The sequence below is a fragment of the Pleurodeles waltl genome, chromosome 5 (genome assembly GCF_031143425.1).
Source record: "Pleurodeles waltl isolate 20211129_DDA chromosome 5, aPleWal1.hap1.20221129, whole genome shotgun sequence".
Lineage (NCBI taxonomy): Eukaryota > Metazoa > Chordata > Amphibia > Caudata > Salamandridae > Pleurodeles > Pleurodeles waltl.
This window is the reverse complement of record NC_090444.1, coordinates 1,074,707,458-1,074,733,800: the sequence shown is the minus strand read 5'-3', so window position 1 is coordinate 1,074,733,800 and position 26,343 is coordinate 1,074,707,458. Positions and strand designations below refer to the sequence as shown.

Sequence of the window (26,343 nt, the reverse complement as noted above, 5' to 3'; positions counted from 1 at the left end):
CTTTACTGCTGCCAGTATCAGAAACTCGCATTTTGAAAGAGTACCCTGTTAGTTTCCTGTAAACACAGTTGTCCCACTGACATTGCCCTATGCCCTTACTTGTGTTTGGTCTGTGCATAGCGTGCAGGGTTCTTGATTAAATGCCACTCGCTGTGGGGGACCTGCTTCCTTACACTGTGGATCTGATGCAAGGCATGGCGATCTTGTATAGTAGCTGGTGCAGTAAAATCACGACTCATCTAAGCCAACTGACACTATCCCAGTGTCATATTTGAACATAACTAGCCTTGATGTCTTTTTTTTTTTTTCCTATGCTTCGTTTGCAGTGTTCATGTCTTGAAACGTTTCTGTCAAGTTGTGACAGGTTTTTAAAGACCAGTTGATAGGGTGGTATTGCAAGCATTTGCATTCAATAATCCAGGGGGGTTGACATTTTAACTTAAAGGAGTTGTGCGGTAGGGTTATGTATCTTTTTGCGTTATTCTAAGATTGATGAAGGCACCCTTTTTTTTTTTTGGTGCATTCGGCCACTTGTACTGCCTTCCTATACCTGTACTTCCTGGACGTTATAAAGGTTTGCCTGGGCTTTTTAAAAAAAAATAAACTTACTATATACATTTTTCACGAGGTTTCATTAAATGGTAGTTGGGCAAACCCTGTAACTAGTTCCAAGACACTGCCATATTTGTTCGTGGGCCTTTTTTTAGTGCATTTTATTTGTGGCAGAAATTCTGCACGGAAATTGATAAGAAAATGTACAAAAGGACCGTTTAGCGAAGATTGTTTATATAAAGCCCTGAAGTTGAAAGTATTGTGAATGAGCAAAAAATGTTGAATTGATGAAGTCTATTAATTAAATAGAGTAGATATTGTATGTTATACATTTGGTGGCAGAATGTAAGATGCGGTAGGGAGAAGTAAGTAAAGAGTGGCGAGGGTAGTATGGTGAGTTAATGCTGAATGTAGATTTCACCAATACAGAGATCTATGGACCAGAAGCGGTGCCGTTTTCTGAGTGCAGGACATGGAAACGCTTGCAACTGGATCACAGGTGAAAGAGTGCAATAAACTAAACACTTTGATGCCATGTGAATGAAATATAGACTTAGTTCCATGGTATATCTGGCACCAATCACTGAAAGCACAAGGATTACGGGGGGGGGGTGGAGGATTCATTTCAAAGGGGTACACTACACCATTCGCTTATTAGCAAGGGGTGCGTGTTTCAATCAGTCCTGAGTAGAATGCCTTCTGCTGCAGAAGAGGATTTTTGTGATTTGGCTCATTGGAAAACCTGGGCAGGTAGCAGTACCTAGAAGTGAAGGTTGATGCTATTTGGAGGCTTCATGCCCTGCTCTTTATCAGGCCAGCTTTTTATCCAGGTAGGAGTTGTGGATGGTAGTATGAGCCCTCTTGCATACGGTGCTCTAACACGAGTTACATTGTCTTCCCAAACCAGAGTGGAGTGGTTGGTGTTTGTGGTTGGCAGGACTACCCATGTGCCTCTTGGTTTTTGTTGTGAGTAAAGATGGCCCAAAAGATAAGGGTAAAGCAACCCCCTGCCCCCAACATGGGGGGCGCGGCCTGGTAGGGGACGGGGCCGCTGAAGCCCGACACACCCCTCCGCACTGGTTGTGCGATGGGCTGGCCAGGTACTTCCGCCCTCACTCCTTGCGAGGCGTGGGAACGGAAGTCGGACAGGGCTGTGAAACGTTGTGGCTGCGTTAGCCGCTAGCCGGTTTTAGCCACTGCGCACCGGTGGGGGGCTATTTAAGAGCGCGAGGACAAGGAACGGTGTAGTCAGGGAAACCGCCCCTCTTAGGGATACAGGTGAGGTGCGGTTCACTTGTGTGGTCCAATGGTGGTTCAGGACAGGAAGGGATCCTGTCGGAATAAGATTTATGGTTGCTGATTTGTATCTCATGTTTTGTAAATATTATTGAAGTTTTAAGTGAAGTGATTTATGACTTGATGTAATACTAAAAATGGTGAAATAAAAAAGCTTCTTCCAACAAGTAAGATTGTCGGTCTGCGTATGGCTAGTGGGTGGGTGTGGGCTGTCTGGCGGTCTATGGATCCTAATGCACAGGGGATCCAGGTCCTCGAATAGGGGAGAAGCTGCGGTTCCGAATTTGTATCGGATTCGGTGTGGGATCTGTTCTTGACCAGTACAATGCAGAAGGGCCGGTGCAAGCAGCTCTCGTCCCTTCTACATAACGAGGATGCAGTCTCGAAACTTGTTAGATGTGCAGCCGCCTTCCTCATTTTTCTGCTTTCTACAACTCTGGTGACCCATAGACGTTCGTAACTGTCAGTGCTCCACAACCGTGTGTTTTGTTCATTTGAATCCTATTCTAGTGTTCCTCCTTAGGTTCTTCCACGTCACATGCATTAGCTAGAATAAAGTAGAATATTTCAAATATGCAGTGTTTATATTATTTTATTGCAGCATCCTTGTAGGCTAATATCCGTACTTTACGTTTATGGGTAATGCACATTTAATTTGCAAGGCTGGAAAGTCTGCATAACAAACAGTGTAATAAATGCCACCACTTAAGTGCGTTGTTGTTTAACCCAGGTTATTTTTCCTTTTCCAACAGAAATTAGCAGAGTAAGGAAAGATATGTACAACGACACATTAAACGGCAGTAGTACAGAGAAGCGAACTGCAGAATTACCCGACGGTGTGGGACCTATTGTACAGTTACAAGAGAAACTTTATGTGCCTGTTAAAGAATATCCAGATGTAAGTATATTCCAGGTATTGCATGAGGGCATATTAAAATGTAAATCTCTGAGCTGCTCTGTTTTGATTTGAAATAAATTGCTCGAGGGTTTGTGTCTTTCAGTATCAAACAGAATACAATTTTTTCGTTTTTTTTTTTTCCTCTCTATTTTTAACTTCAGTATTATTTGGGTAATGAACCTAAAATTGCACTTTGAATCTTGGCATGCTGAGATTAGATAATGGTCAGTTTTAGTCTTCTCCACCGTCGTAGGTTATACCAGTCATTACTAGCGTAACCCTTGACCTAAAGATGGCACTGTAATGGCCGCCAAACTTTCAGATATGGGAGTGAAGTTTTGAAGTTATTTAATTTATTTTTGTGCTTATGGAAAGATATCAAACTACCAGTTGGTCTCAACTGAAAGCTGGTTTATGTGCGAGAGGGAGCGGGTGCCATAGTTGTAGCATTCTCTTGGTCTGTTTTATTGTTGTGTTCACCGTTCATATTTCTGTTTTTTCACTACAATAAAACGGTGTAGCATTATTGTTTCAGGTGAGTGAATAATTTTAGAGAGTTTGTGTTTGTTTATATAAACTTATTTTTCTCCTTGAATAGAAGAACTACTGCAGTCTTTTTAAAATGCATACTGAATTAGTGTTTCTTTAGTTTAAACTATACCTGTATGTACACACGGAACTATCAGTTTAATACATTCGAAGGTTTAGTGTGTTTTCCGCTGCTTAGTGAATGTAACAATTTACCTACCAATTAATAAGGGTATCGATGAACAACTTAACAGTGGTATTTGGCTACAGACCATGGTGTAGAACTTTATTATTTAGTTTTATCCAGATTAAAATTTAAGATTTTTCCTGGATATTCCAATTCGTCGGTGGATGCAGGAAAGTGGGGTGCTATCAATTTCATTGTTTATCTTTGATCTTATGAATTCAGCATAATTATGCCTGCATCACTGCTGCTAATCAAATGTCTTGCCTTATTTGACCCTCTTAAGACCCGAGTACTGAGTTTTAAGCCTGAATAAGCTAGTTGACTTGTTCTACAACTCCCTTCGTATAGCTCGTTTTTGCCTCTGCAAGTAAGATTAATTCAGCAAAGGGGATGTTTCCTTCAAAAATGCTGTAGGCGTTTACTAGTTAAACGTGACTCTCAGTGAATTTCCTAGTTTCTGTTAAAAGCACACTGTTAAAATTGCAGAAGTGACGTAATTAGCGATCAGTGTAGCTAAGGGCCAGCTATTGAGGACTGTGTGTACCCTAGTGGCGTGCAGTGCGTGTGTTACATGAACGGAAATCAGACTGCAGTGCAGCTGACATATTGCCATTGCAATTTTGATGTAAAGTTTGACTAAATACGTCAGACATTTCACCACAAAAGCTTCAAGTTAAGTTTTGTGGCTTTCAGGATTACCTTTCTTTAGACCTCGTGCAGGGTAGGAGGGCACCAAATAAATACCTTTGCATTTTATATTGATGTTTATCCTTTGTAGTACTTTCAATTAAACTTGTTTTCATTTAATTTCCTTATTACAAAATAGTGTAATGTTACTGATACCTAAATGAGATTATAATTGTGATAGATATAGAGCTAAATCGAGCAGTGCTATTCAGCATAAGTTCACCTGTGAAAGGTGCCTACAAACATGAAGTGCGAAAGTACGCCTCCTGAGAGCAGAAAAGTCAAGCAGTGAACAGTACATTAACAATGTTCTTTGGATTCCTTGTGGTTTGGTGGCAACATCCTACTAAGTTTTGCAAATTTCGATCCCCCCCACTTGAGAACCAGAAAACCATTGCCCTTTTTTGGTGTTCCACATACTGTATTTGGTATTGCTCCAATACAAATATATTTTTTACCTTTCACTAGGTTTTAGAATAAAGTGTTCATAAATTCCCCCATACTACCTTCTGCTTTCCTTACAACTTGTCATCCTTCTTAAGTGAGACCAGTCTGCAAATGGCCTGTGCCACCACTGATCAAGACCCGGTGCACTAGAATGTTGTGGGACATCCAGAAGTTGAGAAAAAGATTTACATAGTCTGTTTTGTAGGATGATTGAAAATATGTAGCGAGATTGTGCCATTATCTAAAGAGGCCTATTCTTCAGATTGTGTTCTTTAGTCTCAAATGTTGGACAAATCTTTGAGTGCTTCCTTCAAATTGGCAAACCGTGCTTACTCAATTTTACTTGTGTCAAGCCTTTGTACAAATGAATTTTAAGGGGTTCTATAAATGGTACGTAAAATGCTGGGTGTCAAATCCTTGACTGCTGCGTGTCCCAGGAGATGACTTAACTTTTGATACTCCCACTACTGTGGGGAGGACCTACGCATTAAGGCAACTTCACATTTGAAACGTACAAGCATTATCAAGATGTTTCAACAATTTATTCCCATTTTTTTTTTCTGCGCTATGCTAAAAGATGCAGTAGAATTATCTAAATACTTTAGTGCTATTGGAAGTAGCGACAATGGGCATCCATACAACATTTTTCTAATATCAGGTTTTTACTTGAGTGTTCAGCTTTATTTGCTGATACCTCAATTAAGGGTTACTCGTGGAAGCCACATACGATTTGGGCTTGGTAAGTAAAAAGAGGCACTTGCCTCATTTCGAAGGTGCATCCTTGTGTGGTGATGCATGCACGTGCCTATGAAATTATGCGACCAGCAATTTCTTCATTGCATCTTTTTTTGCATTATGTTAGCTGATGCTGCACAGCATCTTCAAAAAATGTTTTTTTGCCAGTGTTGCAGAGGTTTGGCAGACTGCATATGCAAAACCAATAGGTCCAAAAGGCGCTACTGTTGTCATTGCCAATGTTTACTTCTGTGTAATATCCGTTTTTTGTTGCCATTGTCTGTGCTCACTCCCTAGTGCTTCCGGGTAAAGGATTATTGGCAAAGGCAAAAGGTTTACCTGTATGGCGTGTGCGACACGGAAATCAAACCTATTGGCTTTGCCAATGCTTATTTGAAGTTTGGTGACTTCAAATATGCCACCTAGGGATAGGGCGTCGTTTTGGTGTAATTGATAGGAATTGAGGCCATCCATGTTTCAGCAGTTGTCCAGAACGTTTTTGCTTCTCTTAATTGGTGGTGTGCTGAAAAGGTAAGTCTGAACATATTATTAATTTTAAAAAAAAAGTGGTTGTATGGAAGCTTTTTGATAATTTTAGAAGACCGCGAGACTAAGCAGGCTACTAGTAGTGAGATAGCTGTACCTTTTGTGCAGTTATCTGTTTAGTTAAGAACTTGTAGAAACACAAATAGACACATGAATTGACATGCTACTGGAGGACATCCTAATTCGAGGAGCAAACTAGATGCTGATTGAAACGTAAGGGACACAAACGATGTACAAATTGGAAATGTGTGGTAGGGTTAGTGAGAGGAGGCATAAATGAAGTTTAAAACACCACTGGCTCTTTAGGTGAGATGTTTTGTGGAGGAGAAATTGGAAATCAACAGACTTGGGGTTTAACATAGCTTGTTTCTATAACCACGTTAGTGGACATGGGTACAGCTTTGCTTATGGTGTTTAGAAGACTGAACGGCCTGCAAGAATGTATTGCTAACCCTGTTTGTGTTGTACTCCTAAATTAGCGTTCTACTGGGCAAAATTATAATTGTTCAGCAAGAGAGAGTTCATATTTAAGCAACAGGGTTAATGGATGTCCAGTTGGCCACTCCTTTTTACCTTTCCAGTGGCATTTAATGCGGTGTGTTAGAATAGATTTAGCCCTGAAAGCATTGTGCCATTATTTTAATTGAATGAAGCCACAGATCTAGGATGATAAATCAACACATTGCATTTTAACGCATGGCAAACATTATTTACTTGAAAATCAGCTACGTCAGATGCATATAATGCTGTGTGGAGTATGAGCTTTTTCGGAGAAGCTCACGTTAGTTATAATTTATGCTAAAGTTAATGAACACTTGTTTTAAGCCTGTTTTTTGTTACTATATTAAGAAATAGAACATATTTTGGTTGTCATGTTATGACCACTTTATTTGAAGAGGGTACCAGGTACACTTTTTTTTCGTTTATTTGAATGCAACTGCACAGCAACCCTGCCGCACTGACTACAAAGCGTCACATACCGTCCCTTGTGACTGATGGGGAGGTCCTTCTCTTCAGCACTGTTGCCTGTGCAAGAACTGAGAATTTTCTAAAGTGCAAGGACAAAATAAATTGTTGAAATACAGGCACTGGTATACAGTACTTGCTTGTACTTATTCCGCCTGCCTCCACTGCATAGTCTGGTTTTTTTCAGTTATAGTCTTCAGCACAGTAGCACTGCCTTGATTCACTAACCCTTTATTTGAATGAAAAGAGTGGCGCTTTGCGCTCACTGCCATGCCACTGATCACATGCTTCAGCATCTTCAGTAGTTTCCTTCCTTGTAGAGATATGGTTTTGGTGACTATTGTGAAGCCTCTGCTAACATGCTTTGTAGGATTTCTTGGCTAGAATCATGTTACAGGAGTTCAACAGCTGTGGCAATCTTTCTTCTGTAGGTCAGAAAGTGACTAAATAATTGAGGTGGTCGCCAGCTGAGGAAGTGGTTATACCAGGGGAGCCTTCTCATTTTTTTCCGCCAAAGATCAGATCGGTAACGTGACAGGGATCCATGCTTTTCTTTTGGTGCCTGAAATTTGAGGAACCACTCACCCAAGGTGTTTAAACATGTTCTAGCGATATGGAGTAGTCTTCCTTGGCAGAGCAGATGTAAGGGGCGCGTAATTGATGCAGTCTCTCTTTGGATTCATCTGTAGCTTAAGAAAAGGTTACATTAGTTACTGTTTGGTCACAGAGGTTTTCCTGCTACCCATCTGCTTCTTGTGTTCAGGGCATCCTGGGGATGGCATTTTAAGTATTAGAATGCACCAGATTGAGCCTCTTGTATTCAGTCATCAGTGGGTCCCACTTAAAGACAGTAAGAGATAAGTAGGTTGAGGTAGGTGTGAGGTCCTGATGACTGATCTGATAGGAGAGTTCAGTGTTGTTGCTCAGTTGAGTGATTTCTAGAAATGTGGATTATGAGATTTAAATGTTATTGTTCTAGGATTGGGGATGGTTCTAACTACGGACGGTGGTGGGTGATATTACGGTTGAGGTTGGTGAATTAAAGTTTTTATTTGAAATCAGTTGAATTTCAGTAAATGCCGGGCCATCCAAACTAAAGATTAGGACTAATCCCCTTTCAGGGCATGGAATTGGTTTTAGTGAACAATCTAGCCTGTGGTATCTTCAGGTGTCAATGTTTCATGGAAGAAATACTGTGCCCTTTTTTAAAAAAAAACTAAACAAAAAAACACGGTTGTGAGTTAGTACACTTAGTGATTGTCAAAAGGAGTACCTGCATCCTGGTAGACTTTATCTGACTTTAGAAAACTACTGTGGACTTAATGCTTGTCTCTTGTTCTAGTGTCCTGAACTACAATTTGAATCCTCTTTCTCAAAGGGCATTATATTTAATCTTGTGTTAACTTCTGTGTTTTTATTTTCTATTAATTGTATTTTGTTGATTGGGGGGCAATTGGATGCCAACTGTTGGATCACTTGCTTGGAGTAGATTATGTACTGTGTGTGTTGTGTTGTTTGTGCTTTACCCTAAAGTGTGTTACTGCAGTGAGGTTTTTAGCAATCCTGCCACATTGTGCTGCTGTGTACTGATTTAGTGAAGTCTCCAAACCCCTGTGATGGTACAAGCCATGTGCTCTGAATTGCCATCTTTTATAGCAGGACATCCTTAGCTAATTGGTGTTCCTTTTTAGGGTCGAACTCAAGCACTCTAGCCTGCTGTAATCAATCTCTCTCTGGCCTTTTAACCACACCCACCGGTCGCCCATCAGTTTCCTTGTTTCCTTGTTTCCTGGGTTTGCCTTTTAGAATCACTTGATTTTATTTGTGAAAGCCATGCTTAAATTATTCCTTTTAGGTGTTTAGCTCCCCCTCCTCCCCCCAGCGCACCTGCCATCCACTGAAGAAATACGAGGCTTCAGCATGGTTTCTGGACTACTTTTTATTTTCTACACAGGGCATCTCGCTGCACATTTGCAGATACGTTTGACTGCGAGCGAACTTCTGTTTCCTTTTGTGTGCTCCTTCAGGCAGCTGGGTGGCGCTTTAAAGCGGCTCGCTTATGTAAAACTGTATTACTTTTCATTTTATGTGGCAATAAAAGTCCGGTTGCAACTTTACAGTGCTAATAGCTCAAAGTCGAGCAAATGCGACATTGCAAATGCTTGTTCTGATTTGGTTTGCCGTTTCTAGGCACTGTAAAGGACAGCTGTTACTGCTGAGAATGTAACGATTAACCACTTCTGAAAGTTGGAAGGCTCCGTCTGTCTTGCCAGGTTTCAGACTGGTTTAGGTAACTTCACTTCTCGGTAGCGAATATTACTTGATGAGTCCTCCTGCCTGCACTCGAGCAGCACCATCAGTACAGCTAACCACAAACAATACATTTGCCAAGAAGGATTTAACCCTACGTTCTACTGTAATCTTTCCTTATTTTCTGCCTTGAGTGATTGTCATTTAAAATTTGAAGAGCCGAAGCGTATGTTTTTTCGTCATTTGCATTGCTACTTCTAAAAAACACATTTTAATACGATCCTTGTAAAATAGCAGGCATGCGTTTTTCTGCTCTTTGAACGCCCTTTTCCGTTATTCCCTTGCACGTACGAACATGATGCCAGTATTTTGTGTCATTTTATTGTTTGAGCCTTCGTCATACCAACACTAGGCTTTCGACTTCATGTATTTAAAGGGAAGGCTGAGATCATCCAGTTTTACATACACACTCTCGTGGTCGGTCGGCAGCTGTACTTAAAAAAAAAAAAAAAAAAAAAAAAAAATGTATTCTCTTGAGATTGTTATTGTGATGCATAAGTGCCTTTTTTTTTTTTTTTAATGAACATTGTTAATAATTCCTGCTTATGTTTGGCTGGTGCACATATGTGACGTACCTGTGTCTTGGAGGCCTCCTAATGCAACAACCCGCCCCTGCTTTGCTTAGTTGCTGTTGCCTCTGGTTCCTGGGGTGCTCTTTGACGTGATGGAAATTGTTCTACTCCGTCTTTCTGTATTTGTTTCGCGCTGGTTTCTTTATCAGGCGGAGTTGTCATTTTTGGATTAAAGAAGCCCTGCACACTATTTTGTAATCTGTTACTCACAAAATGCTGCTCGTGGAAATACTAGCTTTGGCTTTGTATCTTTCTGAAGTTACATACGCATCGCTATATTATCAAATTGTAAATTGTCATCTTGGGACCAACGAGAACCAGTATGGGCAAAGCATAACTCAAACAAATAGAAAAAATTAGTTAAAAATGATGGAAAGAAAAAATTTTTTTTTGCAAAGTAGCCCACCACACCTAACCTTGAAATGCACTTCCTGTCAGGTCGATGTGCCCGAATGGTGGTCTCTCAGTGAAAGAGTCAATGGCTGATATGGGCTGACCCATTGCCGCGTGTTGTAATAGTGCGGTGGTCGGAAACAAAAAACTTAGCGTTGAACAGATGAAGAGGGCTTAATTTTGTATACATGCATTTTTCTCTTTTTTTTAATTGATTAACTATTATTATTACACGAGGCAAGTGTAACGCTAAAGTCGTCACAAGGCCACACCAAAAGACAGAAAACTCCCATAACGCCCCCACCCCCTCCTGAAGGTGTGGAGTGGAAGTGTGAAGAAAATACGTTTTTTCAGTTTAGATTCAACAAGTGGGTATTTTACTGGGATGGGAATATATAGTGAAATCCAGCCCCTGAAGGCAAACTGGCCCCAGTTTGAGAGGGTGAACATCTCTGCTTTTCGAGTTGAACCCCGAAGCCTCTGCTGATATCATCGTGACTTTGGCTTGCTGCTTTACTGCAGTGTACTGTTTGCGTCTCTGTTTTAGAAGCGGGAAACCACCCTCCTGTTTATAAAACGTTTGAATGAACTTTTCATTCCTGCGGCCTCCCATTACTTTCTCTGTCGTATTCTGCCTTCAAGCATTGTATTAAGTTTGTACTCTAGAATATAGTATGGAAATGTAAAAAGCCACACTCGCGTAGGAATAAAGTAGTGGTACAAATATTAGGGGAGAACGGAAGGGCGGATCCTGATTAGTCGGTCTGGGCAAGGGTGAGGCTGCTGTTTTATGTATGTCGTCCACCTGATTTTTGTTTTCTTTTGGTATACTATTTTCTACTTTTTACTTGGAAGAAAAGGTAGGATGACGTAGTAAATGAGGATAACACAGTAGCAGAGTGACTTAATCTCACTGCCTTGCTGTTTCAGATTGACAAATAGGACGACATGAGGTTTCAGGGGGTGTGGCGGGGATTACTGTTATGTTCTGGTAACATTGCAAACGGAAGATATAATGTGTGCAGTAATGCAGGTAATCCAGCTCGCATTCCACTTTTAAGGAGCCACACGGAAAGGAAGCCGATTTAATTATTTTAATTCACCCGCATCGTTTTAAACTGCGTTATGTAGATTTTGTGCATCCAGGCAGAGCCCTAACCTAGGCTACTGGGGCGTGGGTTTCTTTTTTTGGTGGTGGGTGGTGGGGGGTGGGGGAGGAGGGAAAATCTTTTAGAGGGCCCGTTCCACCCAAGGCCAATGAATACTTGAGACCTGGGAGAGACTGGCCCCTCACATTCCGCAGGGGGACCATCATTTTACGTTACACCATTGTTTCCAGGGGGCGCTTCGATCGGAGGAGGAGAGCCAAGCACCGCTTGAAGAAGGGCTCCTGCCTTGTATTTATGTGCTGCAGTGTGCATTCGTTGACAGGGTCAGACTGATAACGGAAATGGCACAGATAAGCCACAAGCTAGCACGGTGGCCCCATTAATCATATTTTGCCCTCTTTGGAAATAAATATTCAATGGCATATTTATTTTGAGTCCGTGCCCGTGACATTTTCTGTGCTAGAGACAAGCAGGAACCCGATCCGTGTTGGGCACAGATCAGTTTGGACAAGCGGTCTGTGGACAAGTTGTATAATTCTTCCCCAGTACAGCTGTTAGAACGATGAGTTGGCAGTCTGGTAGAAATTTTGAAGATTCATGGCTTTTTGTTTTTTTGTGCAACTGTCTATTGTCTTTTATGAGCACAGCGTGTCCGCTGTTATTTACCTGCATAATTATTTACTATTCTTAGCCATGCATGGTGGATATTTTTCCCATTTTCTTTAGTTTTCAGTCGGAGAATGCATACTTACCTTCCAGCATCCTTGTGCCCCTTAAGACGTCCATACTAATCATGTAAGGTAAACAACTCGTGCCTTAAGTCTGTTGCAACAGACTTAAGCCAAAGACTCAAACCTGGTTCCCCAGGTCCTAAGTCTGCAGATCTGACCGTTGGACCACATCCTCTCTCTTACGCTGAACTGGGTGTGTGTGATGCTTGTACTACATTAGTATAGCATTTATATAGCGCATAATCTTTGTGGATCGCTGAAGCGCTTTCTGACGTGACTAGTTTTATGTGAACCACTGACAAATGCATTACTCACACTGTTACTGATTTGAGAATCTGAGTCATTTGAATTTGCAACCCCATTCTCAAATTCTTCCCATGGTTAGCAGTTAAAAAAAATATACAAACTAGTGCCTTTTAAATAGAAACAACACAAGGGAAATGCTCAATGCGGTTCTCTCCCAGCACAGCCGGAGAGCTGCTACTACAATATTCACTGCACTTTGAGAAAAACTTGCCCTTTAATACTTTTAATGCTTTGCAGAACATTCCTTTCAGAACACATTTTTACCCTAACTCAGCTTTTTGTGGACCACCACCAAAACATTCAGCACAACATGCTCTTTCTGGGTCTCCACACTAGGTTGGAGAGTGCAGGGGGCAAAAATCATAACTTCTCCCACTATTCAGTGTTGTTTTAAGCACTCTCATGGCGGGAGCTTTTGTTTTATAGCTGGGAGTAGTTTGTGTTAAAAGGGCCTTGTTTGTAATATTATTCTAGCAGCCCTGCTAGGCCTGAAAATGTGTAATGCACTATGCCCTCCAGGGACTGAATATATGATTACACTGGCATGTTCTCTGCCCTTCTCTTTTCATGTGGTTATGCCTTCTAGGGGCTGACTAAATGGTTACCTGACCATGTTTTTTCTAGGAGCTGTTCTGACCGTTACAGTCTAATGTGAAGTGTAAGAAGGAATGCACAAAAAATGTATTTCTGATATAGGTATTTTTGGGGTTTACATGATGATTGTATAAGTTATATTGATCTCTCCTTATTGGGGGCCCTTCAAGGGAGTCACCAGTGGTTGCAAAATGTCAGCTATATGTTCCATCTGTCAAAGTATATTTGTAAATTATTGCATAGTATTTAGTAATCTGTGTGTAATAAATGTACTACTTTTCTAAAGAAAAAGTACTGACTGAACATTTGAGTATTATTATGGGACCAGTTATTGGTGATTCCTAGCCCACACCACCTCCTTTGAGTTAACTGCTCCCCTTCGCTACCCTGGGATAGTTGTACTACAGTGGGGTGTTTGATTCCTACTGAGGACAATTGATGAACTATTACTTGCCCTTGCCACACAACTAATAGTCCAATTTCCAACACTGGAAATACTAGCTGGCGTTGGTACAATAACCTGCAAGTCCAAGCCAAACAAAATAAATTGTGTACACAAATCCTGTTTTAAAACCTTATACAGGTACAGTCAGACAACCCAACCACCTTAATTTGCATACTACTAATACTTCTTCTATTTCTTTAAATAAGTACCTCTCATTGCAGTGCTATAAAGTGACTGTTAATGTCAAAGCCTCCACATTAAAGAGCAGTAGATGTTCTTGCACCCAGGATAATGTGCTGCATGGCTAAATCTTTATAAGGTCCCAAAGACAAAGCTTATTGGCTGTGCCAGTGCTTGTTGGTTTGACTGTACCTTTAGTCTAATTATTAATTCCACAAAATTAGTTTAATAGAAATGCCTTCTGTTTTTGAATCCTGTAAACTAAGCAGAGTGGGAAACAAACCATTACAGTCCCTTAATGCAGGACTAACTGAAATTATAGTGTAATGTGGCACACTTTTAAGCAGTATTACTTCACTGCCGCCTCTTTTTTTCTTTTTTAACACGTTAATACTGCATGGGCAAAGGTATCGCCTCATTAATATCAGTTTAACAACAGAAATTGGCTACTGAAAGGTGGCTTGCCACTGCACTTCAACACAGGTGGTAGCATATTTATTCACACTAGGTCTGTTTGACCTATAAATATTTTTTGTGTTAAATCTGCAAGTTACCAAGAAGATGATTGATTGTGGTAAATACTTAATTATATAGAAAAAACCCTGGCCCCGAAATCACATTAGTGACCCTGACAAAAGGACATGTGGATTTAGTCCACTGGGTATCCATAATGGTGGTGATGCAGCGTTTATCTTCATGTTTTTGACATTCATGTTTACAAAATGGGTAGATGAAGGCACAGACGTTCAATGTAGACTTTCGGATTTTCTGTACTGTTACGTAAGATTAGCATATTTAACTTACTCTAAATCGAAGTCATTTTCAAATTCAGTGGCAATCGTGGAAGCGATTCATAAAGAAGGGGCCTTGAATATTTGGTTAAATCTGGATTGGTTAGAAAGCCACCCCAGTTTGTGTAACAGTGACTAGGAGCTGTGGAAGTCTGCTTCCAGAAGGCACATTTTGTTTTTAATGTGCTATTTTTTCCGGACTCTTCGGCTTGGCTGTTATAAAGCAAATGCTTTAAAGTGAAACCCTTAATTGTCTTTTTTTAATTTAAAGGAAATCTCTGAGGTGTTGACTAACACTTTAAAAAGGTGAGAACTTTTAAGTTGCCATGCTGCTTTCTCGTTAGTTTTTATCCTTGCAACATCCCCTAAGGGATGGCCCGAAATAGTCTGATACACAGCTTTAAGCCATCGAATAGGTTGTCCTTTACTGGCGGGAAAAACAGCTGCCTGGAGTTTGTTCAGCAGTAGTACGTTAATAAAGGAGTTCCAACTGGACCCTGAATACTCTAGGTATTTGCCATGTTTCATCTTTTAATGCCCTGGAGAAATATAGGATCTGCCCTTACCCATAACGCATGCCACCGATGGATGCTATACCACTGGCAAATCAAACTGCAATTATTACTAACAATGATTATATAATGCTTGAAAGAAAACCTTGAATTTCAGACTTAACTCGAAAGTACTTGAATTTTTAATTTGGTAAACGTCATTCCTCCTCCAATAAAACCCACAACACATTATTTTGTGTCACGAGGCACATAGGCACTTTTTTTTTTGGGAGGGGGTGTGGTGAGCAGAGGTAGCTTACTGTCGTTTTATTTTTCATCTGCTGGCCCAGACAGTGGTGAGGGGAGGGCGGGGCTGGGTGGAGAAGAGTGCACCTAAGTGCGCTTGTGTTTGGCTGGCTGGCCATCTCTTTAAATTGGGTGTTTATCACTTCAGCAGCAATGCCTTACTAGAAGACGTTATTTTATTAGAGGCTCTTGGACACCCCTCTGATTTGCAGTGCTCCCTGTCGTTTGTGGGCACTAAAAGTTGGGCCCATGAGCAGTCACATTGTATGCCCCTGATTAGCTCACGGTTGAACTGTTTACGGAAATAGGCAGCTTTAAAACGTAGGCATTCACTTTTTGTATACTACCTTTAGTTGCTTTGCAACGGCAGCCATAGGTTGTTTCATGTTTCAGTACTATGTGGTTGCTCAAAGACCTTAGTACTGGCCTGTAAACCCCACTTTCTAGTACTTTGCCTCCAGATAGTTAATGAAACTGAAAACATCTATTAAACACTTGTTGCGTTTTTGTTTAACTCCACCTTAATCATAAGGAGGAACTTCTATTTTCTTTGTCGTTTTCTAGGTGAGCGGAGTTGTGCAGGCCCCTACACTAAAGGGGCACTGAACTAGCCTGAAGAGGCGGAGCACTTATTCCGTGATAGACAACGGACCCACAATAGATTAGAGTTCAGCTGTTGAATTTGATCTGACGCACCACCGCAGGGCAACTGATTGCGTCTTAAAATGATTAACCAGCTAACTTTTGCAAGTTCCAAATCAAAGCCAGAAATAAAAACGCGAAACTCACTTTTATTAAAGTTGAGCTGGAAGTTCAGATGACCTGCACCTTCCTCTGCATAATTTGTAGTGCCACAACTACCATAATACTGGTTAAGCAAGAACATTAGAGAATTCCTGAGGGTTAGATTATGCCATTACAGCTAAGTAGACCATTAATAATTCAACTGCAAGTCTGTGGTTAGCACTTGCTTATGTACATTGCATATCAATTTCTGCTGTATGGAAATGAAGTGTGAGATCTGCTCTGAACAAAGATGTGAAACCTTACTCCAGAAGTAAAGAATCCTGTAGTTATGGAAAGGGGTACTTTCAATAAACTCAAATACCTCTCCTAACGAACACAGCACGCTGTGGGAGATGCCCATCTCTATTGGGATGGAGAGAGCGTTCATGGAAATAGGTTCAGGCCACACAAAAACGAGTGATGTGAGACTTATCACTAAAATTAAAAATTCCCAAGCCCCAAAAACATGCTTCTAGAATTCTGGTGTAAGGAATTTTGCACCTATGCAAATGACTTTGTAAGCATAAAACGATGCAGCGTATAACCGAGGGTACAGGTATTCAGGAATCCCTCCTGAGAGTCTAAAAGAAATGTGGCTATGGTGATGAGGCAGGCGCACTTGGACACCAGAGGAAGACCAGAGCTTTATCCAGTGCAGCATGGACCTTAGTAAAGATTGAACTTGCTTTCTCACCATTGCACCGAATCTGATGTAGCCATGAAGCACTAATTCAGAGAGACTGCGTTGTTACCTCTATACTTTTAAACATGGTGATTAACTGAAATGGTGTGAAAAGAGTCAGATGGCTGAAACTGCAGAATGCCATGCGCTGTGCTACAGTGTAGTTCCCCAGATGCTTAGATATGGCAGTGCCAACCAGTGCGCCGACTCTACATGTAAAGAGCAAGACACTTCCTTTGTGTACATATCACGTCTCACGAATTTAAAAAATGGTGTACCATCATACTTTGGCAATAGTAGCTTGATTAGACAGGTTGTTAAACAATTGTTGCGTTGAACTTGCCTGGTGGTTGTTTTACAGTAGCAGACGATTGTCTTAATTTCATGATTTCGCGCTAGATACCTGGCTTTCAGGACACATAAAAATAGAATGTGCAGGATGGAAGTAGTTACAACAATATTCTGATTGTAGGGATCTCCACTCCCGCAACCTACCACCGACCTTGCTATTTCTGCCCACAGGACAAGGTTAACGCAGTCTACACCCATCTATTAATAGCCCGCTGTTAGTGTGTGCGCGCGCCTGAATTGAACGCTCGCTTGTTCCATGTTAAATGCGGTACCCGGCCCGGGTTTTCTTTTTCCCAGCAGTTTTCTCGCCGAACCTTTCAATTCGTGTGTTTATAGCGTGGATGAAGGGCCCCAGTGACCGTTTGTCAAGCATTTCAGTTTTAGTGGTCCAGTGGCACAGTAGGTTCAAATGATGTATTCTTTTTCTGGTTGCGTTGCCTGACCTTCACAGTCTGGGTTTGTAGGCTTGCCCCAGTGTGTACCTCTGATGGACAATATACCATATAAATAGGTACAAATGTTCCTCAGTGCTTCATATCGTTGCACTCAATCTACTAGCTGTATATTTTGCTTGCAAGCTTTTACATAATAACATGGTAGCTGTCTGCAATTTGGCTGCTTGGTTAGGTTGTGGTTTAATCTCATCTAATTCATAAATAAATAATAAAAAAAAAAATGCACGGCACTACTGAAACACTTTGAAAAAAAAACAAAACGTTAAATTCGTGGAACAGCCGCCACACCACTGAATGTGTGGGTGTTTTTTTTTTCTTTTTTTCTTTTGGGTGCATATAGTTGCAATAACATGTAAAAGAAAATCGTACCAGCTTTCAAAGGGAATGCATATTGGCTTTCCAGTACGTATTTTTCATTGTGGTGTTCCTAAAGGAATTCAGCTGTAAATACAAGCGACTGTTACACTAACTTCCAGTCATCATGCGGGGAGGCATATTATAGTGGAGCAAATGTCCCTCACTTGTCTTCTCAATGAACACACAGTATAGTTAAGGCGCATTGGTCGAGGCTGGCCAGTCTATTTTTCCCTGGGCTGAAACAAAATTACTAAAATTGAAATCTCTTTTTGAGTTTGTAATGTTCATATTGAATTTCATTTCCTGTTCCGGGGTGCATCTATCTCATGGCAAGAAAAGGCACAATATGCAGCGTGATGCTGCACCTTTTATGACAGTTTTGCTTCCTAATGTTGTCGTTTTTACCCAAGTTATCAATGTCTTAATGACGTTTTTTACATAAGTAGTACCAGTTTGCCACTCCAAATACAGCAATAGGCTACTGAAAAGTGACCAGTTGCACTTTGTGAAAGGCCGCCAATCCACTGCGACACGTGTCACTGCGATTTTAGTAACTTTTAATATTTTATTTTAGGTAGACACATTTTTTTTAATGTGCAGATTAAGCAGCAGATGGATTAAGTGGCAAATGCGGTAAATTCCTACTTCCACGAAAAACGCCGTGGCCGCAAAATCACGTATTTTTTTAGTTGCCATGCTTATAAGTATCTCCTTAACGTCTGTTAATGTAGACACTTATTAGCTGTGAATGAAATCTCCATAGACTTTATGGTTCATTTAAATTGAGTTGAAAAGTAGCAAACACAGTTTTAAAGTTGAGCATTTGTATACTCTGATTTCTTAATATGTACTGCTAACTTGATGTTCTAGTATTCTAGATTACAAGGTCAGTCAAGATATGTGACCGAAATGACAACTTAGTTTTCTGTACCTGCATTGACCGCTTAAATGCCCGTGACACTTTGTGAACATAACATGTTACTTATCTAATTGTTAAAAGTGAAGTGTAGTAGAACGAAAGCCGGGTTCAGACATTTCGCGAAGCAATATTTAAAGGTCAGTCCCGTAGCACAGTTCTAGAATAACTCCATAGAGGAGAATCCTACCTTACAATTGTGGAGCAGACTCCATCAGCCCTCCACCATGCTATTCTGCATGTCATACTTTCCCACAAAGCACCCCTATATTCGGACACGGATGTAGGAGTACTGTACTGTTCTAGAGCAGCTGTGTTGTGTTTTCTGCAGTTTGGGTGGGTAAGGTGGGAGAAACGATCTGTGCCTGGTATTAAAAAAAAAAAAAAAAACCTTTTTGCAATTTAAAACAGTTAAGTAACAGTTAGGTTAAAGATGGGGGGGGGGGCGAGGATGCAAAAGAAAAACAAACGTGGGTTGCTGAATCTGTTTTTTTTTTTTTTTTTTTTTTTTTTTTTTTTTTGGTTTGTTTTTTCCTGTGCGCATAACCTGAAAGTTTAGGGGAGTAAAAACCTGATAATGAGTAGCAAACGACTGAAGGCAGGACTCAAATATGGCAGCTTGGCAACAAAAAAGGGTTAAGCAGTAACTTGCTGTGGCACAAAAGAAAGGGAAGGACAGTAAAAAAAAAAATATATAAAAATGACACCCCAAGTGTGGCGGGATAGTGATGCTCTCTTGAGTGAGACTAGGGTGAATACCAATAAGAAAGAAAAGGTAAGTAAAACGAACTTTGACAAAGCCAATAGGGCGGGTCCTGGCAAGCTGGTGAGATTTATTTTTTTTTATTGCAAAAATGTGCCTCAAAATAAAACCAACATAAAATATACTGCTTTCTTGTTGCCATAGTCTTACAATAGAACATTTTAATTAAAAATGAAGTCCGTGATGTAGCTGTTATACTAGTTACATTTTTTAAAATGCCAAGCCTTTCAGGTATTCTTATATGTCCTTTTTTTTATATGGGGTCTTATAGAAGAAGAAAGAAAGCCAGAGGGGTGGCAGAATGAAGGTACAGACTGCGGGGCAAAGCAGCATGGAGTGTCTGGTGGGAGTGGGGATATGAAGGGAAAACAGAATGGAGAGGGGAGAAAACATGCACTGTCATGGAGTGCTGAAAGCAAAAGAAAAAAGACTCTTCAATATAAGAAACTGGAATGATAGTCAAAAGGATGGCCAGGGAGTGACTAACAAAAGTAGAAGGAAAAGGGGTTACCCAAAGCACAATGTAAGAATTAGAATTCTTCCATGTCAATGAAAAAGGGACAGCTAAAACTGTCTGTGCAAGAACTGAAAAGACCAGTGCTGCCACTTGCAAAATGTGTTTTGGGAATTGTAAAATCCCTAACTGTGCTTGGTGTTCACATATGCCAGTGTATTTGTAAAATACACTATCACCTGGAAGGGTACTTGGCATTGCAGTTGTGGTTTCAGCCTGGCAAGAGGGGTATTCCAAGAGCCTGGTCTTTAGCTTTATTCAGTTTTCAAGAATTGATTTTGCGGCTCTGTTGTATAATGATATATCATTCCAGACTTTTAGTGCGATGTAAGAGAAGGCTGATTCTGGTTGTGTGTGTGTGTGTGCATGGGATGTGTGCAAGGAGGAGTCTGTTCATGTGAAGGTGTCTGGTAGATTTGTGAAATGGGATTTGTTTATTCACCATTTTGGTGTGTCGGGCGGCCGGGAGCTGTCTGACGCTACAGTGCTACGGTGCGTCAGACAGCTCCTGGCCATCCGTGCACATGGCACTTGAAATCCCTCTGATACAGGCACCAGAGGGATTACTTTTAGAAAGAAACAGCCTCCGGAGATGGAGGAGAACTTCACCATCTTCTGAGGCTGTTTCTTTAGTTTGCTTGAAATGACGGGCAGCATGCACGGCGCACTGACATCGTACTGAAAGTGAAATGAGCCAATCAGCTAATTTCATTTTCACTGCCTGTCTCAGCCCCCTGAGCACTGAGGTGGAGGGAGAGAGATTAATGGCAAGGGGTGAATCTCCCCTTTCCAGTAATACAGCTCCCTAGTGGATCCCTGCTTGGAGGGCTATCTCCAAGCAGGAGGGCATGGATCCACTCACTGGGCACCAGGGAGGGGGGAGCAGCCCCTTAGGAAAGAGGTTTTGCTCCCCCTGTTTATTTAGGAAATTTTCAGTTCATCTGCCTTCCCCCAACCCTCCCAACCAGCGGAAGCAGATGTGGGCAGTAGCCCTCCTATCTGAAGACCCACCTTTTATTGTATTGTAATGCCCCCAACCCTCCCAGAAAGCGGCAGTGTCTTTCTGAGCCCACCCCACCTCCCATAGGGGGTAGATGGGGAGGAAATAACCCCTGATTAGTGTAGGTGGGGAGTAGAAAGCCCGGTAGGCCCTGGGGATTTTTTTTCTTCTATCTAGGGGTTTGGGCTGCCCAGAATGGGCATTTCAATGCCCTCCACCCCCCAGGAAAAAAAAGATCAGCGTCTTTCTGACACCTGCCCCAATAACCCCAGCCACCACCTCGCCCCACCAGGAAAGGGGGTGGGGGGGCAGATAGCCCACTAGGAACCAGGGATATTTATTTATTTGTTTAGGTACAGTAGAAGTATAGGCTGATTGGGATCAACTTTGATTTGCCTCTCAAGGTGGGCAGAACACACCCACTAGACACCACAGAAGCAATAAAAAAACAACAAAAAAACTAGAGGGGTGGGGGCTGTCCACCACTATGCGCATGGTTATGCGCCCCACCCCAACTGAAGGGGGTAACAATCTTTCTGCCCTCCAGTGGACTTAAGAATCTCATCCTAATGGCAAGCAAGAGGACATATGGTTCTTTGGGTATTTGATTTTACATATGGGCCAAGAAAGCTTACCTAACTCCCAATATTGTCCCACTTGCAAAGGTGGGGGGCTGCACTTTCTGAACTTGGTTACGCTGCCACCTGGGAAAACCTACTAGAGCCAGACACTTCTAAAACTAAACATCTAGGGGAATCCAGGGTGGTGTGCTTTACTTGCACCCCACACCTTTTACACCAGTATTGCAACTTTCTTAGACACACTTGCTTAAATAATTCCCAGTCATTGAAATGGGAGCCCAGAGTAACATAAAATAGTCATGCAAAGCTAAATATTCATAACCATAGAATAGGAAGGCCCTGGGCTCTTCTGTTATGCAACCTATCATAGTCTATTTAAAGAAAAAGACCAAACCTTTCTGCAAGCCTATCGGGCTGCAGCACCCTCTATTACACTCCTAAAAGAATCTCCAGTCCCTCATATTTTCTACCGCACGTCGTGCTAAGGAGTCTCCAGTAGGCTGTGCTCAGTTTTTTTTCCTTTTTGGATACTAATTCCACTGCAAAAGTGATATGTTGATTATCCTAGATTTTTCCTCGCAGGATAATTCTGGGCTGACATTTTCTCAATATGTCAGACAAACAGAAGAAAAGTCTCTTCAGAGCCTGCAGTACTCCCGGAAAGAAAGGCTTCATTCAGAGGACCCGCATAATTACTGCATCTCTTGCCTCTATCCTGTTCGTTCTGCCAAGGAATGGAAGGTGTGTCGTACCCTTTAAAATAAAACGTTGATGGATAGAGAGTGAAGGCTACTAATCTGGCTGCAAAAACTTAAATCCAGGAAAAACCCTGTTTCTGACTGGGACAGTGAGAACTCCTTTTTGTCTTCGAAGAGATTATATAAGAGGAAGATCACTTCATTCAAAAACTTCCTCAGAGCAGCCCAAAAGGCCTTAAAAAGATCACCCAGGTTCTTATAAAGATCGCAGCCCTTCAAAATCTCCTCAGGAAGCGAAAAACTCCTCTTCAAAAAAGGATCTACCTACTGGTTAAAAAAAAGCTTCTAAACCCTCATCTAAACTGCCTAAACCTCCATCGAAGGTCACTCATTCCTTTACCAGTGTCACTTCAGGAAGAATTGGACCTTCAGTGGAAGCAGTCGACAGGTGCGTTCAACCGCGTCAAAGTCACTCCGGCTATGAAACGAGCTCTAACTTGGTGAACACTGCAAACACACCTGTCAGTGGGCCTTTCTTTTTTCCCTCAATCCTCTGTCATTACCACCGATACCTCTTTCTGGAGAGATGGGGAGCGTACCCTCACAACTTACTAGTCAGTGGCAAATGGCAGAAACCATACAAGAGCCACCACATCAACCTGGTAGAGCTCAAAGCAGTACATCTAGCCTTACAAGCTTCCCTTCCCAGGATCAGGAACTCTGCCGTTCTCCTACAAACAGGCAACACTAGAACTATGCACTTCATAAACAAACGGAGAGGTACAAGATCACTTCCACTCTCTCGAAAGTCACAAGACATCTGGAAATGGTCCATCCGAAATGGAGTGCACCTAACAGCAGAATGTGTCCAAGGAAACCAAGACGAGATAGCGGACACCCTAAGCAGACTACGATCCTTGTGCCACAAGTGGCAATTGAGTCACAACACAACCAACCACATGTTCTTGCAGTGGGGAAAACCCAACTTGGACCTCTTCTCAACTCCTCAGAACACCAAATGCCAGTTCTTTGCAAGCTGGCATCACCATCCAGGATGTGAGGAAAATGTGTCTTTGATAGCATGGTATGGAATCTTTGCATACACCTTTCCGCCCGTTCCCTTGATTCCAAAGGTAATGACCAAGATGAAGAACGAGCCTTGCAGAATAATTTTCATAGTTCGGCTGTCGCCTCACCAAAACTGGTTTACAGAGCTTCTCCTACTTTTGGAGCAACCTCACATCGCGCTAGAAATGTCTCCTCGTCTTCTAATAATGAGTAGCAGACTGGTTCTATACCTGAATTCTCAATCCCTCCACTTATTGGCCTGGCTCCTGAACACAATTAGTCCATCTGAACATCACACCTGAATGTATAGAGATACTTTTCAAGACTAGAATAGACCGTATGAACAAAACGTATTTTCTCAAATGGAAAAGATTTTATTTATGGTGTCAACAGGAATGCATATATCCACCTAATCACCAGAGCAAATTTTGCCATACCTGTTATATTTGTGTCACTCTGGTTTGGATCATGCATATCTCTGTTCAGAAAATCACCGGAATCTCCTTCATTATGGTCTTACAGACTTAGTAAACAGTTACTTAAGGACTTATTTAGAATGTTTCCCCCTGTTCATGCCTTTGCTCCCATCTTGGCACCTGAACACGATACTATATCAGCTCATGAAACACCTGTTTGAGCCTATTCACAAAGCAGAGCTAAAGTATCTGTCTTGGAAGGTTGCGCTACTGGTGGCACTAACATCAGCCAGACGTGGCAGCTACATACAAACATCCAAGAACCCTTCCTACAGTTTAGAGAAGACAAAGTAATTCTTCGCAGAAACCCAAAGTTTAATCCCAAGGTCCCTGGGGAGTTTCACCTCAATCAGCCTGTGATCTTAAAGGCCTTCTTCCAATATCCTTCAATGCTGGCTGAAAAACTTCTGCATTCATTGGACATGAAGTGATGCATCAAATTCTACATAGACAGAACAAAGCCTTTCCGTAGGTCTAACCATCTATTTGTCATATATTGAATCAAGGAAAGGTCAACCCCTTTCTAAACAGTGTAGTTAGATGGATAGCTGCAGCGATAACCTATTGTCACCAGGAAAACCACTACACACTAAGGTTCATGCCCACTCCACAAGATTGGTGTGAACGTCCTGCTCTATTTCCTGGGGTACCAATCCAGGACATCTGTAGAGCAGCCACATGGAAGAGTACCCACCCATTTACACATCACTACTGCTTGGACGTCACCAAGATCTCCTGCGCTCCACATGTTGCATGAAAGCACAAGCTTTTTTCACAGTGCAGCATATATAGAAGAGTCACTTGCTGCACTCAGTTGGAATCTGAGGCAGATGGTGTAGTTGGCATGACACTTCTCCTGGAGGATCATAAATTTGCTCCCTATGCTTCAGTAGAGGACCAAATGGCTGAATCATGTGAAAGGTAGAATGTGAAGGGACATGCTTGCCAAGCCCAGACACTGTTAGGTTTTTTTAATTCTATTCAGAAATTCGTGAATGAAAAGCATTTAAAAAACAAACTATGCCATTTATAAAGATGGGAGGCCTTGAATTCATTTGGCAGTCTAGAGATACCATAAGATGTTTGCTTGTCCTCCAGAGTGGATATATTTTAGCTCCAGTTTTTTTTATTTATTTGAAAGTGTTTTTAAAAAAAAATTTTTTTTTTTACTCCTGTAACTTTTTATTTTAAACCATACTTTGATTAAATATTTGCACAGCCAACAGCTCAACACTCCCGCTATAAAGGAGAGACCTATTCACTATGCCAGTCCTTGTTCGTATAGCTATTACAAATGATGATTTTTCCACATGGAGTTCCAGAGCTCTCTAAATGTTCACTCTATGCTAAAATGCAATATCTCATTAAGAATTTTATGCACAGATTTGTTACTTTAGGATTATCCCCGAGTGCCAGACTGGGTCTGGAAACTTTTTCCTGAGCAGTAACCCTGCGCGCCGATACGTGGCGTTGTTTAGCTCCGTGTGGTGTCATTGGTGTTGTCCAGGCTAGAAATGATGTGCACGGTGCCTATATAGGCACCACCAAGGTGCGTTTGTCATTTCTTTCTGTGCCATCCAGCGCAGTTCTGGAGAAGAGCTACCCTCAGTCATTTTTTGGCTAACTTCTTTTGTATGTCTTATCAAGTTTGTGGTGTGGTAAGAATATCTTCTAAGAAGGTCAGCTTCAATCCCTGTGGCACCTGTCATCGACCAGTGTTGGTGATGGACCAGTATCTTGTATTCCTTTGGTGCCTTGGGTGTACCATGGCCCCAAGTCATGCTACTACTGCCAGGCCATGAACCCGAAGGAGCGATCCTTCAAGATTCTGGTGGCTCAACGTGCAGTGCCCCAACAATCGAAATCCAGGTTGAGAGGAAGGTCCCAGGAACAGTCACAGAGCTTTAGAGATCTTCGTTGCACTCCAGTTCGTCGGGCTACAAGAAGAAGTTGTTGAAGAGATCTTCAACTTCCTCACATCAGTGACCAATGAGATGAAAGAGCGCTCTCATTCGAGGCCTGGCTCTGCTTTAGAGCCTGAACCTGCTCCAACCTAACAGAATTCTGTGAGCCATGTGCCTCTTATTTGAGCGTCCCGGCCCTTCTGGAACACCTTTGGGCCATCAGGGGTCGGCAGGGACCCCTTCTGTTTCTATGCTGACTGCTCCACCCTGGCTTAAGAAGGGCCTCAAGAATACATTCCTGATCCCGACTGCACTGATCGGTCCACCTCGACCTTTCCCGGGGCCAGTCCTGATGTAGACGCTTTCGGTGGCACCGTCACCATTCTGATCCCCGATATGGAGCCTGAGGGCAGTCTTCCGACCTCATTTGGAGTCATGCCTTCCAAGCTGAAGCCTGAGCGCTGTTCCTATGGTCTAGGACTCGGGGAGGAATGGGACGGGGGCTGCTGGACCCTGACAAATACCAGCCTTATGACACCTTGGACTGGTGGGAGGATCTGAGTGAGGCCGGTAGACTGGATACTTCTCCAGATAATGGTGTGCTCCCCCCCCCCCCCCACACCCCACCCCCTACTGTGGCTACAGATAAGGGAGTGTCATTCGCCATGGTGGTGAGGGGGGCAGCAGAGTTCCTGGACCTCCAGTTTGCCCTCAGTGGTGGC

The 26,343-nt window shown here is 42.0% G+C and overlaps 1 protein-coding gene across 13 annotated transcripts in view; it reads left to right on the top strand.

The window, feature by feature from the left end:
* QKI (QKI, KH domain containing RNA binding) overlaps positions 1–26,343 on the top strand; it is a 252,890-nt gene that overhangs the window by 59,119 nt on the left and 167,428 nt on the right. For all 13 annotated transcript variants that reach the window (XM_069235295.1, XM_069235290.1, XM_069235288.1 and 10 more), the window contains exon 3: positions 2,601–2,746. In XM_069235295.1, coding sequence (XP_069091396.1) covers positions 2,601–2,746 — 146 coding nt within the window. The remainder of the gene's footprint in view (positions 1–2,600; positions 2,747–26,343) is intronic.